The following is a 16,956-nucleotide window of genomic DNA, read 5'->3' on the forward strand; positions in this document are numbered from 1 at the left end:
GTGCTGTGTCTTATGCACACACACACACAAATCGTAAAATGGTGGAAAAAAAAAAGACGATAAATCTAAAAGTATCCCACCGGCAGACTCAAATGACCACCTCTCAACTCGGCTTATTTTTCTCCCTCGTATTTCTCTTTGCAAAAGCAAACCAGGTGTGCAAGGTGACCGCCCCCCCCCCCCTTTCCCCCCTCCCTCACATGTCACCTCGGGGGGTGATGGAGGCCAAAGATAATCAAGTGTGAGGGAGCCAGCGAGGGAAGGAAATTCCCACAAGACGAGTCAGAAGCTCAGACATTCCTGGGGTGTGAATTGTAGCGACGACTCCCTTTCCATCCCGCCCCGCTCGCAATCGGGTCCAAAACGCCTGGGGCCCATATCACCCCAGAACACGCATCGAGAGTACAACATCCTATAAAGCAGCTGGATAGAGACATCACTTGTCATGCTTGTCAACTCGACACCTCAACACCTAAACGTACTTCAATGCGCTCCAAACTGGAACGAGTATTTGTGTGCGTCCTTGGATTTTACGATATAGCGGGGACCAAATCCCAGTTTTCGCTGTCTTTATGGGGACCTCTTGGACTCGTGGGGACAATTTGGATGAGTTCAGACATCTTTTGGAACGTCAAGAATTACTCTTAGAGCAGTGCTTCGTAATCTTTTGCAAAAACATTAACCTCAAGTGAGATTAGAATGTATTGAAATTTAATAAATGCAGTATTCCTAAAAGTGTATTCTTTTTAACAAACAAAAGAAAAAGGCCATTTAAATCAAGAAAATTTAGCAACTGGTTTATACAAGTTACAGCTTCATCTGAATCTGAAAAAAAAAAGCTTGAATTGCAAAGTGCCTGATATAAACACACACACACATAAAAAAATATATAAACAAACAAGATTATTAATTATGAAAATCTTGTAATTTTTCCTAAAATTGCATTCTTTTTAAAATTAACAAAAGAAAAAGGGCATTTAAATCAAGCAAATATAGCAAATGTTTATACAATTTACATCTTATTTTCAATCTGAAAAAAGCTTAAATTGCATCATCGTACCTGAAATAAACACGCCACAAATATATATATATATATATATATATATATATATATATATATATATATATATATATATATATATATATATATATATACTGTACTGTAAATATGTATACATACATATACAATATTTAAACTTTTTCAATTGCTGTCAACAATTTTTCAACCAAATTCATGATTTACATTTAGAAAAAAGTCTTTCAGATCATTTTACATTTATTATGTATTCTTTTTTCTTAAGTTGGTCAAAAATGTTTTGCAATTCCAACAACGTTTCCATTTCACTAGCAAACACTTCCCGAAAGTTGACTGAAATGCTTTATTTATTTCGTTAACGTTCGAAATGTAGGTTTTACTTGTGCAATGTTCATAGAAATTGATCTCTTTTAGGGTCACTGCAGCGAGTGGGTGGGGTGCAAAATATTTTATTTTTTCTGGCAAGGGGGATGCAAAAAAATATATATATTAAAAATTGAGAAGTACTGGGCTAGGGGTTGGGCAATCAGTTAGGCTAGTTAAGGTTATGGGCTAGGAAATGCATTACATCAATAAGATGTCCCCACTATGATAGAAAAAAAGTTTGTGTGTGTGTGTGTGTGTGTGTGCGTTGATAGCCATCCGCCCTCACACTTCCAGTAAATCACGGGCGCAAACGCACGTCTATCCTTTGCTCTCTCAACTCTTCGTGAGTGCGGACAGAATGGAGACGTCATTTGTCACAATCGCCTGTCAAGCGTCCGCACGCCGCCACCGCCGCCCACCTGGATGCTCGCACACACTTCAGCCTGTAAGCACGGCAATTATCCAAGGCGGGGAAGAGGGCTTCATTTCTATAGCGGCTATTTTGTTAGCACACGTCAGCATCACTGACACGCAGGTATGCTAACCTATTAAAAAAAAAAAAAAAAAAAGAAAAAAGCGAAAGCTAGCCTATTTTTTTTGGTTTGTTTCAGAGCTGTGGCGCTATTGCTAAGTGCTGATTAGCAAGCAAGTTACAGGTGTCTGTATTAAAAATGATAAATTAGGGATTAGGCAATAAATCGAATTCATTCGATTAATTCGTCATTTCCAAAATCAGCCATTTGGAAATGAGTGAAATCTTCAAATCCAGAATTTAAAAAATAGTAGCAACATTCTGGACCCCGACCTTTTTCTTACCACGAAGCGGTCAAGACTTGGATTTTTATGGCGGACCGGAGAAGGGGGTCGACTGACTGCTGTCAAATCCACAACAGCCTCTTCAGTATGTAATATCAACAGCGACCAGAGGCGGCGCCAAAAAAACAAAGAGCAAGACGAACAAAGCACCTTCATTTTGGAATTTCAAAGGATAGCAGTAAAAAAGTAAGATCTTCGTGACTCCGACTCGACTTGGGCTCGGACCTCTGCGCCTCGGACTTGACTTGGTCTTGGACCTTTGCGCCTCAGACTTGACTTGGTCTTGGACCTATGCTACTTGAACTACATTTGGTCCTGGATCTTTGTGACTTACACTTGACTCTGCGACCGCCTGGACTTGGGCTAAGACCTTAGCAGCTCTGACCTGACTTTGTGACTCAGACCTGACTTGGGCTCAGATCTCTGGGACTCTGACTCGACTATTTCGGACCTTTAGAACTCAGACTTGAGTTGGGCTCCGAGTGCTCCCGGCGAATAGCAAAATGAAAATTTTCCTTGAGAAAATTTCCTAAAGCGATACAGGCAAACGTCCTGTGACCATCTGGCGAGTGTTTGGAGGTTTGCTAACTATTTGGAACTTGAGCGAACCCTGATAAAAATCAAAAGAGCCTCCACTAGTGGAATAGGACCTTAAACATTTCATCAGTTACTGCTGTGTTTTACATATTAACTTTTCGCGGCGAGCTTCAGAAAAGTGACGATTGACTAATGCATTCCGGGAAGCTATTTTCTTGGTATCTACATTTAACGAGAACGTATCCCACCGTAAAATCATCACGGAGTCAAGTAATGCCGTTAGAAACTGGGTTATCGGTTGAGTATTTTGCTTTTATTGATGCCCCGGCCCGCCCACGTAGGCGCCCGCTCGTCTTCCATTTCAAGACCGAACGCGACCAGAAAAAGCAGACAGTGACTTGCTCACCTTAGCGGCCTTGCGCCGGCCGCGGCCTTTGGCCTTCTCTCTCATTAAAAAGCGACCACCTGTCGCCACAGCCGGGGCTCATAAAGCGGCCCGTGCGCAGAAATAATATACGCCTTTTCAAACGCGCCAGCCAGACCGGAGGAATGAAAGCAAATGGAGTGGAGAGAGCGCCACGGCTCATCGAGGCGGACTTTGGAGCCGGCGGCGCTCGGCCCGGGGTTCCCGTCATCCGGCGTGACGGATTTAGGAGGCCAGACGCGCACTGGATGGCGTCCCCATCAGCGGCCGAGCTCGTTACGGCGCCCGTAAAGCGCCGGGCCCCGTCTCGTAACCGACGTCTCGTTCCCAAGGCTGGGAAGCCAACGTTTTCACGAGGCGCGGACTGGCGGTGACAAAATTATTTACTTCACGCTAACGCTCGTAGCGGGCGCCAAGCGGGGCCGGAACCCCCGCGCCCCAGAAGGCTTGGGGCCGAGAGCTGGAACCGAACGCCGGAGGCGATGAGGAGCCGCTACGGTCACGTGACGTGCCGGGCCGCCAGCTAAATGCCGTTAGCTCCAGGCTAAAAGCTAGCCTGCGCATACATTGACATTCCTTTCTAAAGCCTCCCCACAACAAAATGACTTTTGGAGTTGGGCGATATTGCCGAAAGAAGTCCAATTTCTTCAGTTATGATTTTGATCAAAGTTATAAACCCCTTGAACATTTCTTGGAAGTATTGTAAAAATTCCAACTCAGATGATCAAATATGTGACATTTGCGTGCCGGCACTTGGAGCAATTAGCTACTGTTTGAATACGGCAAGATGGACTTTTTATTTCCCCAAAAACGATAAATCATGTCTTTTTTTTTTGGACAAAAACAAAACGGTCTAGCCAACATTATTCAATTTTGCGCTGTGTTTTATGATTTTTTTTTGCATACGATTTCAGTAAAGAAAATGGACGAATCAGAGAACACTTTCACTAATTGTTTTTTTTTTCTTTCATAAACAAAGAAAAGAAATGAAAGGAAAACAAACCGTCCTCAATTACAAAACCTTCAAGATGGAAACAGGTGTATTTCGAAATACTTTACCATTTGATGCCTGTTGTGGCTAATTTGCGTCATATAAAATAAAATGCCATTTGTAAAATAGCACTGCATCATCTATTTTTTTCTGAGGAACTCGACCATGCACTCTATACGCTTATATAATTTTTGTATGGGTGTGTGTTCATGCAAGTCCGTTGTTGACGGTACAGATTGAGCGTCTTTGTGTTTGCTGGCCAAACACGCTACACGCGTGTGCATTGCGGCCGTTGCACACGCGCGAGCGAGCAAGCTGGCATCCGGGTGGGCATGTGCAATGGCACACCGATGAAACGGAGACATATTGTGTAAACGTAACGTGGCGATGCACCCGCCTTGCTTTTGTGACAGGCGTGCGAGCGGCGCCCAAAAGGAAGAGGATGCACGGCCGCCTCTGTGTTGCGTGTCCGTGGATTTTCATTTTCTGGTGTGTAGTATTGTGCCACAACTGTCCCAGGTGTGTATGAGAGAGAGGGAGAAATATGTTCCAGCTCAGACGGTGAGATATCACATGGAGATACACAGCGCAGCCACAGGTGTTCCAACACTGATAGGCTTTTGTGTTGTTTTGGCATGTTTGCGTGCGTGTGTGTGTGAGAATTCATTGTTAATTAACCCCATACAGCAGCCAGCACCCACACGTGCGCCTGTGTTCTGAGCACGCTCCCTGAGCCCCAGCTTGTTAATCCACACCTGTCTCACGCTCTCTCTCTCGCGCGCGCACCTTGGTCTCATAGCAGGGGAGCGGTGTGCAGGCAGGCCCCCAGTAGAGAAGTACTATCGCTTTCGAATCTCAAATAGAAAGTACAAAGGCGTTTGATTGACTGTGACAAGGTGCAAAAAAGATATATATATATATATATATATATATATATATATATATATATATATATATATATATATATATGATGACAGTCCATCTGGCTCCTTCTTCTTCACTTAGCAGGATTATTGGAGCATTATTAGCATTATTGTTTGTCAAATAGCTTAGACTTCCATATTCAACTTGTTTCACGTCTTTATGATATTTTTCAGTATAATACTAAGCCCTAGTAGCCCTATAAACATATACACTGTATATAACAGTATAACATGAAAAAAATAAACTGTTATTGGTTGATTGAGGTTGACATGGCTTCTTGCGTTTCCATCCTTTTCTTGCTCAGTTGTAAACTGCTCAGTTGTTTTCACCACTCTGTTGTTCAAGGTGATGAGGTAATTAAGGATTTTTTTTTTCCCCACTTTTTTGATGGTGTCTGCAGAGGTTTTGTTTTCTTGTTTTTGAATAGCATTACGTTCAAATGTATTTTTAAGCTTCGGCCACAAAAATGTGGATGGCGGGCTGCAAATGGCTTCAATGTCACTACTGCTGTACATCACACAAAATCTAGTCCCAGTTTTTGTTTAACCCGTGTGCAATATTTTGATCGTTTTTGCCTCATTCTATTTCACATCATTCTCTGAGTATGTAGCCAAGGCATGGCACACCGGTAGTGTGAAAACCCGTTGACGTTTCAGGTCCCAGTGCCTTTTCCTCAACGCTTTCCCCTTTAATGTAAAGTTATTTTGGTGCAAACATCAAACGACTGAACAAAATACTGGAAGGAGATTAAAAAATATATAATAATCATACCGAAATCACAAATTCCGTCAGAAATAACTGCAAACTATTTTTGTTAGAATAGTTGTATATACCAGTAGGTTATCCCATACTTGTTTTTGCAATATGGTAGACAGGGATATTTTCTGTTGAAGTTTGTGCAGAACATGTGAGGAGACCTAAACCCTAAAGCTTTGTAACTACACCCAACCAAAATGAGTAAATGAAGAGCAGACGAGATGTGCATTTAAACCGGAAGGAGATCTGAGAAGGCTCTCCTCGAGAGTAAAAAAGCTATTTGTCTTCCTTCCGGTGCGTTGTTTATTAAATATTCTAGTTTGCTTGAACCTGCCAATTCTTTTTTTCCTGAAAATTGTTCATCTGTACTTGAGAGTGTTTGAATTTTATACTGTACGTGTTTGGCTCCGCGTCAAGTCAATACCGTACTGTTTTAATGCGACGAACGCCGAAATGAACGATCCCATGCATTTGTCAGCGACAAGCAAAGGTCACGGCAGTCAAAATGGTTCCGTTGGGTTTTGAGCGAAATGCGCAGAGACGGGCTGGCTGACGGCGCCGGATGAGCCGTATTGAGGTCATGTTGACAAAACGAAGGTGTCTATATGGCGTCTGGTATAGGCCGGCCCCGATGGAAGGATAGAGGGGCGGAGGAGCGGGTAGATAGCAGACGGTCTGCGGGGAAATTACTGCCGCCCGGCACTCGGCTAAAATGTCAACTCAACACACATACGAGCAGGAATACAGATAGCGCAAGGCAAAGAAAAAGTCACGGAGAATGCGGCTGAAAATAAGATTTTTATACAACACGTCACCCACAGGTAGTGAAATCGGATACATATGAGAGACTAGCGAGCTTTGATGGCAATTTTAAGTTAATTGACGTCGATCATTGTGGATTTTCGGAGTGTGATTCAAACATTTGGCCCAAAAAAATATTAATAACCGATTAATCGGATGCTTAGTTTAAAAAGTACAATATCGAAAGGATTACATGTTTTGGTAGCTTAACACAACATTTAAATTACATTGAGATTACAAGAAGATCTGAATGCATTACAATCGTTTGCCATTATGTATTGGTGTATAAAAGACAGAAAAATCGTCAAAAATCAGTTTTTGCTTTTTTGTGAGCGGTATGGTTGAATTCTAATACAATTGTCTGATGTTAAAATGTATTAATGAAGAAATAAACAAATATCACCTGATTAAAATGGCTGACCGATGAATCGATTAATTTACTTGCTCTAAAAGAAAGACATGCGTAGGCACCAGATGGTGATTTATTTTCAATTATTAAGTCAATTAAATGTAGAACATATGAACATGGCATTTGCGTTGATATATTTTGTATGCAGTCCGAGGAAGTAGAAGTTTGAACACCCCTGTCTTTTGAGGGGGGGGCGCATTACCATGTTTCACATTTTGTCTTGCAGCTGCTTCGCCGATTAGACGGAAAAGTATGATATCTGTGTTTTGATGATTTCTTTCCTCCCGATCTCAGCCAGTCAAATAAACAAGCGCTTGTTATTCTAGCTTCCTATTTCCTACTTGTCAGTCATACACCTTTGGCAGACGCCGACACGCTCGTCTGTTTTCTTAAAGGCTCGCTTTGCAAAAATCGGGAGTCGGGCCTTTAAACTTATCACCCCCCCCCTTCCCCGGAGCACGCCGCCGCCGCTGCTATCCCCATCATGTCTGAAACCTTCATTCCGATAAAACATAGGTGGCTTCTTTCTGAACATACCAGCAAAAACAAAATATTATGTGACTGTAAAAAAACAGAGTAAAATCAATCAACCATACATTTCCTTTGTACACATACATACATATACACATACATATATACACATATATATACACACACACACACACACACACACACATATATATATATATATATATATATATATATATATATATATATATATATATATATATATATATATATATATATGTATTATGGAAGGCCAGTTTTCAAAACACTGGTTGCAAGGTTTCTGGCTACAGACAAACAGAAATAGTTCCGCGGAATTCCAAAAAGATCCAGTGAGCATAGTGCAGCGGACTCATGCAGCGAACACCAACACACCCATGCAGGCACACACTCCCAAACACACACACACAGCTCACTGGCCAGGCGGCCGAGACGGGGTTACAGTTCAACTCAGTAATGGAGTCTATCCCACCTGCAATGTCAGGTAATTCGCAGAGGTGGGAGTGAACAATAGTGTGTGTGTGTGTGTGTGTGTATATATATAAAGACTAAAATGAAACCAGCCCTGAATAACTTAAAATCACGGCGGCAACCTCAAAGAGTGTAGATTATCAACCGGGCCGATTATCGTGGCCGATATTTCGAAATTTGACATATAACGGCATCGCCCTTTTTTTTGTTCATCTGACTGGCCGATCTGAAGAAATAAATGTAAATATTTTGCCTTTTAAGGCTGATTTAACAGGATGCTTTTTGTTTCAAACAATACTAAGACAATAGTTTCTAAATTGTTAAATGATTGTTACGTTTCAATGGATGATTATTGCTTTGTTTGTGTAAAGGAAAGATTTTCCCCATTGAAGTACATTCGGTTTTGCAGATGACGCATTCCCCTTTGCGGGTTTGCAGACGGCCGCGCTGATCCGACAGAATGCTATCTGACGCCATCCTCTGCGAATTATCAGCCAGGAAGGTTCATTTTATTGTATTTCACACACACATAAATATATATATATATCTATAGGGAGATCGGGGGGAGGGGCGGAGTTTGAGGGGGCGCTTGTAGGGGGTTTTGTTAACTTGAGCTTTTAAAGTGATTTGACTTGTTTTGAGAAGAAGGTGAGGTCCTCTCATGTCATCAGGGTTGCTGTCGCCGCTGATTGGAGGGCATTTGAGTTGTGGGGCGCAGCGTGCGCGCATGCATGTATGTGTGTGTGCACAAGCAGAAGCATTAGTCTTGGGTTTTTTTTTTGGTCCAAAGCCCAATCAGCACTTTTGGCCCCGGCTGTGCAGCCGGCTGCCCCTCAGCGCTTGTGATTAGCAATCATTCAGCATTGTGTCCGCATTCCCGCACGCTATCATTTGCCCGTCTGAATCAGTGCTATAGAGCGTCCACAAAGACTTTCATATGAGGCCATGTGCTTGGACCACCGTGTTTTTTTTCTTTTTAAACAATATACGTAAAAGTATGAATTGCGTTTGTTTTCTAACCTTCGTTGAAAACAATCCATCCGAAGTGATCTTTTCTCAAGGCAGACAGACTGGATAAGCTAACCCTAACCCGAACCTTAACCCTAACCCTCTTCCCAAAATTCAAACTAAAGTGAGAACTATGACTATTCTCCGAATCCTCAATTTAAAGTCAGAATTCTGAAAACTTCTGGTGATAGAGTTAGAAATTTTTCTGAGTTCTCTCAGAACTCTGGCTTTAAAAGTGAAAATTTTGTTGATCTTCTTTAATCATGTCAGAATTCTGAGTGCTGAGATTCCTGCTTTAGAATTGTGACTGAACTGGGAATTTATTCAAAATTCTGACTTTATCGTCCACATTTTTTAAGTTAAAGTGAGACTCCTGACAACTTATTATGTTTTTTTTGTTGTTGTTGTTTTTTTCTCCACTGGACCTAATCATCTTTCGTATATTTGCAACCTTGTCCAAAGTAAAAACTCTTCACCGCAATGTTTTTTCTGAAAGAATTGGCTAGTTCTTGAATTTTTTTTTCCCCCACGTCATGTATATTTTGTTTTGATTAGCTTTTATTTTTCCCTTATTTTTAGCTCATATCGCCAAACGGGGCCGCGTTATTTGACACGTGTCCGGACGCTGACGGACGTGAACGTGATTTATGGTGCGGAGGCCCGTCTGAGCTCCAAAATAAAAATCCGTGGAACTGACCTTTGGTGGAACTTATGAGCGCCGCAAACAACTTGAGTGAGAGATTGGCCGTCTTGGGATGGAAAGTGATACAGTATACTTTTTTTTTTCTATTACTTTTGCTGCTGCTTGTCATTCATGTTCTTGTTTTGCTAGCGTTGCCACGTTTTCAGGCCTCCGCTAACTGCTGCCTAATAAACACATTTCATTAAACCGCAGAGTCTCATTCATAAGCCAAGACGCACCAATCACTGAACGCCGGGTGTGGGTGTGTGTTTTCTTTTCTTTTTTGTGACATTGTGGGGACCAACTCCCGGGTTTTACGGTCTTTGTGGGGACCTCTTGTTATGTGTTACTTGTTGTGTTTGGTTTGGTGTCGGAGTTTTTGCTTCTTTTCTGATATGGGTTGATTGGTAGGCATTGTGATTGCGTCCACCTGTCCTCGTTGATCACCCGGTTCGTTTGTGTCTGCCAATCAGCTCCCTGCTGCAATTATGTCTTGCCCAAGTATTCATCGTTGTCTCGTCAGTTTTGAGTATAAAGTAATCCCTCACTTTTCGCAGTTAATGGTGACCGGAAACCTGCAATAAGTGAAAAACCGTAAGTAGTAGTGTCTCCCCACCCCCTACACACAAATGGATTTTTCATGCATGTGTGGATGCCTGAATTTTTCAAATGTCAAAAGACTTTTTTGTATTTTATACAAATATTACTGCAGTACACACACTTAAATCTTCATTTATTAAACCTTACAAAGTAACTGTATTGTTATCCCTTCCCATCCCTTTGGCTGAAGTCTGACGGAGAGCCACGGTTACATTAGCAGCGCCCGGAAGTCAAATTAGAGTAAAGTCTATAGCTGACCAAACAATGTAACAGAGTTTACACTTAAAATTCTAGTTGATTAAAAATTAAATCAAGGTAAGAGATTCCCAACGCTTCACTGTAGCATTGTTCTCTCCTGGTCTCCCTTCACGTCTACCTAACAAACATTTGTGAGTTTCATAAAAGAGATGGGCACTCTTACAAGACACCTGATTGGCTCCCGGTGCAACCATCGACCAATGAGTGCAGGAGTAGATAAAACTCCTGGGCCGGAGGAGATTACAACGCTAGGATTAGCGTCAGAGGGCTAAGAAACGTAATTGTCGAACGTATTTGTCAATGGACCTCCTCGCAAGTATAGCCGTACAAACGTGTGTGTGTTTCTACCGCCGGGTCATCGAGGCCTGACTGGATGATTTTTTTACAATTCTAAGCGCGTGCTTCTTGGGTCCACGCTTGACTTTGAAGGGAAGGATTACTTTCCCGAGCAAGGGCAGCGTGACTTGGCAAACGTCACCCAAGTCGGTCGCGGACGACGCGGAAAAGTCCGCATATTCATTCTCGATTCTTAGTCGCCACAAACAAGCCCAAAACGAGAGGCCCCAAAATTCAATTATCAGTTCCGATTGGCTATCGGCGGCCTTGTTTTCCTTCGACTCGTGTCACAACGGCGTCGCGGCGTGCGCCTAAGTGCGGCGATGCGCGGGAAAGCACGATGAAGACATCCTGAATCGATGCCAATAAAGACATCCGCGCAAAACCCCCGGAGGCCAATGAAAGCTGCAGCCAATAACCAAAAGAAATTACCTTAAAAATAGGGTGCGAAAAAAGAAAAGAAAGGAAAAAAAAAGAAAAAGAAACGGGGGAAACTTTTTCCAATGAATAATAAAAGCCAGTCCAAGTGCGCAACGGGATGACGGCGAGGACGCCTCGGCTCGGGTTTACGACGACAGTTAACACGTCACACATCTCGCGCGGCGGATTCCAGCGTTTTCATATCATGGCATGTGTTTCGCATCAACGTGGAAACGGCGGGGGAGCTCGCAGCTTCCAGTGCAGGTGGCCTGCTATTATTAGACACGTCGCCATAATACGGTAGGAGCTTTACCGCATGCTAATGCTGCCTTTTGGCAAGGAAAACTGCATGCCAAGAATAAAAACTGCACAAAACGTATCCATGAACATAAAGTCTCATTCAAATCAACATCGAAATTTACAGATATTAGAAATGGGACGAGACCCAAATCCCTTGAGAGAAAGATGTGTTACGAGATAGATTCCACAAGATGAGATTTTGACAAAATTTGTAAAAATCAAACCTCAACATCAATTTTCCAGTTTCAGAATGTTTCCTCTTGATGTAGAGGGAAAAAAAAAAAGATAAAATACCGCACAAAGGTTAAATGTCACAACCAGGTCATTCAATCCCAAAGACGTATTTTCACGTGTCTTTCACAACTCTAAGCATTCAAGTAGTAACAAATTAAAGTAACAAATTAAACTGTTGTCAAATTTAATACGTCGGTAAATAAAAAGTGCACTCATTTTTGTCTTAAATGTTTTTTTTTGTTTTGTTTTGTTTCCGCAAACATTTGCAATGGGAGTCCTTGGAAAATTTCCCAAAAATCCGAGAACCCCTGTTGTAATCCACTTTTATAAATCATCAATTTTAATATTTTGCTCATTTTCAATGTATAACATGATGGATTAATAGAATTAATTCAATTTATTTCCCGTCCCTATTACACACATTTGTGAAACGTGGTATCAAAGGCGAGGAGTCTCCCCTTGTTTTGATTTACCCGAGAGCGCTAGCTACAAATAGCATGTAGCAAGTAGCATTAGCATGTTGACTTGAACACAATATTATTGACTCATTCCTTATTTTTATGCACTTTGACCTTAATCTCAGGAAAATTGAGACTTTAAAGAGGGTGTATAAGGAAAAAAGAGGGTATAAAAGGAAATATCCAAAGCTTACCTTCAATAAAATGTTCAGAATCCACTCTTCTCATCCCCTTTACGATTCCCATCCCGATATATTCCAAAGAAGCTTCTTTCTGCGGTGTAAAGAATAACTCAAGTCAGTCCGACTACACAGCAAGACGTAAGGAATCGTTTACTCAAGTTCAAAATTGATTTCAAAGGCTAATATGTTTTCAATTTCTTCAAAGTAGGCACCTTTTGCCCAGATGACAGCTTTGCACATCCTGCTATTTTTATGTCATCTTTATGACGTGGGTGAAAATTTATGACCCGGTGTGACTTTCGGTTCACAGCTGTGCATTTTCGAGTGTTAATAGCTCAAATTTCTTGACGTCTTCATGTGTTTGAGACCGTTCGGATTGGAAGCTGGGACTATTCATAAAAATAGACTGGAAGAGAAATAAGGGAATAGTAATTGCAATATTGAGGGCATATTCAGGCCGATACCAACGCAAGAGTCACAGACACCGATACCAAGTTGCAATACCACTAATGGTTTTGATATACAAAATTTCTCCCACCTAAATAACTGTGGCATCATTTCTGAACACCTATATATTCCAAAATAGTATATTCCTTTAAATTCCACAATTATACATAGTATTTTTTTTCCAATTTATAATTTTTGCAAACGTAAAACTGATCCAAGAGAGCGGCTGAAACTAGCTTCGGCCGCCACCACAAGTACTGATACCTCGAAATAAGGCCAGGTCTGGGCTTGATACCGATACTTGGCATCGCTGCTTGCCCATCCCTATTATCACGTTTGAATGCATGCAAAAAAAAAAATTCAAACAGAAAACATATGTTAAAAAATCTTACAATCTACCTATGTTGAATGGGAGATTGTCCCCTGGTGGTTGGTGGTAGAAACAAACAAAAAAAAAAAATATGCCGCACTGGTCTATGAGCCACAGGGTTCAAAGAGTGAGAAAAAAAGTTGAGGTGTATAGGTCCAAATTTCCGGTTCTTTATAATAAAAAAAAATGCTGAACAAAAATGTCCAAAAAGTTGCTTTGAGTAGCTTTTGTTAACTCAGGTTTTACCACATTATTTTCATTAAAAGAAGCAAGCAGACAGAACCAATGTCAGAATACAGCCACGTTCAAACACATTAAGAGGAGATTTATTCTTATTCTTAAGAATTCTTCAAACGCTTTAGTTTTTAATGTTCAGTCATATCTCACTCTGGAAACGTGTGCTTCAAATCTGGAAGGCTGCGCTATATTTACATTTCCGTTTTTACCTTCCTGAAACTGACTGGCATTTTGTGTCCCCTCGTACCATTATATACAGTATATACAGTACAAATAAATAAAAGTCAAAGCGTGTTTGGGTGACTCAATTGAAAATCTCCCGTTTGTAAGAACTTGCTTGTCACGCGCTAATCTCTTTTCGCGTAGCCGCTGACAAATCCCATTGGGAATCCTTGGCTTTGTCTGCGTCGACGTCAAACACGGCTGTCCTTCAAACGTGAGCATAAACGGCTGGCGTTTTCAAAAGATGAGGCGTCGGCATTTCTGCCTTTTTTTGTGCGCGTCTTTTGGGTTGGAGGTACGATTGAATTAAATTCCCTTTCGTGCTGAAAAAGACACGCGCTAATACAGAGCCGAAGACCTCACATGAGACAATGGCATCAAATAGCGCCACTCAAGCGCGCGACGCCCCGGAGAGGCGAGAGAAGGAATATTTAACCCGGGTTTCCTTTTTCTTCTGCCAGAATCCAACTTGGAAGGCGATAAAAAAACTAGCGAGGAGCCAGGCCTTCAATTTGTCTCCGCGAGCAACAGGAGAACGCCGGCCGGGCCATCGTGTTCCTCACATGTGGAGACAATTCTTCAGATCTGAGCGTCTCTGCTGCCCCTCCCCCGCGCCCTCCGACCCCCCCCCAAATGACTCCATCATTGACTTTTCTCCGCTTCTGACAGCCGTGACTCGACAATCACTGGAGGTTCTGGTCCCTGTCAACACGGATCCGCGCGCGGACCGTCAATACGTAGACGCTGTCCGTCTCTGGCTGTGGACGTCCCCCGGAAGACAGAAGTCTCCATTTTCTCTTGGCAAGCTGCTGGCGGCTGACAAACGGACGCCACGCTCTGATTGGATCGGTTGGTGGCCCGGAATGTTATTGGACAGAAACCAAGGGAACACTGCGTCAACATGGAAGAATTTAGTACAACATGTTTTTTTGTTTTTTTTTTCCCCGCAACCACGTTGTTATCGGATTTGAACAATGGCAAAAAAAAAAACAAAAAAAACACGAGACAAAATAATAAATTATAATAAAAACAGAAACTGGTCAAATCTGGATGTGTTGTAGTGAAGTAGAAAAAAAAAAGCCTGTTTTACTGCTACTTCTCCTTGGGGGGCAATGTTTCATCAATTGACAAATGATAATTAGATTCATTATTTGGATGATTGATTAATCTGATTTCCAAATTCTCAGACTTTGTGTCTCGACCGCATACATAATCAGATTACTTTAGTTCATGAAAAAAAAAATGAAAATCAGTGTCTTTATTATTTAATATTATGTGTAATAGATAAAAGAATGACTTGAATGAGTGAAATTTTCAACGTTCCAAAAGAATGTTCCAAAAGCCAGAGGTCTAAATTTAGTTTTGTTTTTTTCACACCCTCCAAATCTTTGTAGCTAGCTCCGGGGAACCATCACTTTGAGAAAAATGTGAAACAAACTTTCACAGCGTAATAGCTGCTTTGGTCTGTATGTCACGCTTCAATTTTGTAGAAAATAGAAAATAGTTAAAAAAAAAAGTTATTCTTCCTATTGGCCCATCACCCTGCAAGCTTAGGCGTTGGTTCCTTCTGCTTGCTTCTTTTATTGAAAATAATGCGGTACAACCTTGGTTTAGATGAATGAATGGATAGATAGATAGATAGATAGATAGATAGATAGATAGATAGATAGATAGATAGATAGATAGATAGATAGATAGATAGATAGATAGATACGGTGTTGTCTTATCTGTGGAAAACCGTGTCAAAATGGCTCTTTGAATGTTAAAGGATGCCGATACTGGGGGGGGATCAAAGTTTCGCAATGTTTCAGGATTGTTCCAACATGAGGACATTTGAGGCTTCCAGTTTTAATGAGTGACATGCGCCGCGGCTCATGCCAGACGTCGGGGCTTAACGCGGCGGGAAGACGGCTAGCCCGAGCAGCGACCTCAACACGATACGCTCCGGATCCCTTCCCGCGTTTGCACACCTTGAGGCACAGTTTGACTCTTCGCCATGACATCATCGATTGACGCCGGCGGGCCCCCGGCTCCCGGCGACGGCTCCGGCAACGGGCCGCAACAGGTTGCTGGAAACAGCCAGAAGGGAGCCTGATTCCGGGCCAAGTGCAACGAGAGAGCGCCGTTCGCTCGCGCAGACGTTCCGTTAAGAAATATTCACTCGTCTATCTAAAGCCGGTGTCTGAACTCGCAACGCGCAATTTGGAAGCCGCGTCAATCCCATCTGGGACGTGCAGCTGTGATCAAATGCAGCCAGGGACAACAATGCCTCATTCTTTGTCTCTCTTTGGCATGGGTGATAAATACATTTTAGTCATTTAGCCATTATGGCTGTGATAATAAAAAAGAGAAAAAAACGTTTTGAAGTTTTGTAGGTTTTAGTCAGAAACCTGAAGTCGGAATTAGCATTTCGTGGCCCACATGAAGTGATGTGGCGGGCCGGATTTGGCCCCCGGGCCTTGAGTTTGACACCTGTGCATTAGTATAAAAATAAGGGTGTCAAACACATTTTAATTGTACTTCTACTTCCTGTCGGAGGGCCGTTTTGGCTGTGAAGTCAAATGAACTTGAAGTGTGGGTGTCATACGTTTACCTAATTTTGAAATCAGAGGCCAGCCAAAACTGTCCAAAAGTGGAATTGGTAACAATAAAATGATTGTTGTCTTGAAAAGTTGGTATTTTCAAAAACCTGAAGTCGTAACTAGCGTTTTGCGCACCACGTAAAATGATTTGGCGGGGCCCCGGGGCCTTGAGTTTGACAATTGTGTTAGACCAAAGGGTCCCCAACTACTGGTCCGCGGCCCGGTACCGGTCTGTGCAAAAACCTTTCCAAGATTGAGAAGAACCGAGACAGAGACAAGACTTTTTCAGAGCTGCTTTTGGTGGCCTGTTTTCATTTGTTTTCATCTTTGTGTCAATTTATGCTCGTGGCAAATTTTAGTCTAGTTTCCGTGGACAAAAACAGATAACTAGTCTAGTCCAGTGCTTCTTAGTTTTTGTTTTGCAAAGCCACCCCGTAGGAAAAAGAAAACATTCTTACGACACACACACAGCTATAAATCATCCATAAAAATGATGTGAGTATCGCTAAATTGTATCATATTTAGCATAAACAAAAGAAAAGCTGTAGAAATCAAATGTTTACATTTTTTACAGGGTTGATA

The 16,956-nt window shown here is 41.9% G+C and overlaps 1 protein-coding gene across 2 annotated transcripts in view; it reads right to left on the bottom strand.

Annotated features, from left to right (window-relative positions):
- Window positions 1-16,956, bottom strand: part of LOC148428644 (uncharacterized) — a 140,442-nt gene that overhangs the window by 74,440 nt on the left and 49,046 nt on the right. For both annotated transcript variants that reach the window (XR_015864950.1, XM_088409329.1), the window contains exon 3: window positions 12,529-12,607. Coding sequence is in view for 1 of the 2 variants with exons in the window: in XM_088409329.1 (XP_088265455.1) it covers window positions 12,529-12,580 (52 nt within the window). In the remaining variant the exon portion in view is untranslated. The remainder of the gene's footprint in view (window positions 1-12,528; window positions 12,608-16,956) is intronic.

The sequence above is a fragment of the Hippichthys cyanospilos genome, chromosome 1, assembly GCF_059441005.1.
Source record: "Hippichthys cyanospilos isolate Australia breed blue-spotted pipefish chromosome 1, RoL_Hcya_1.0, whole genome shotgun sequence".
NCBI lineage: Eukaryota > Metazoa > Chordata > Actinopteri > Syngnathiformes > Syngnathidae > Hippichthys > Hippichthys cyanospilos.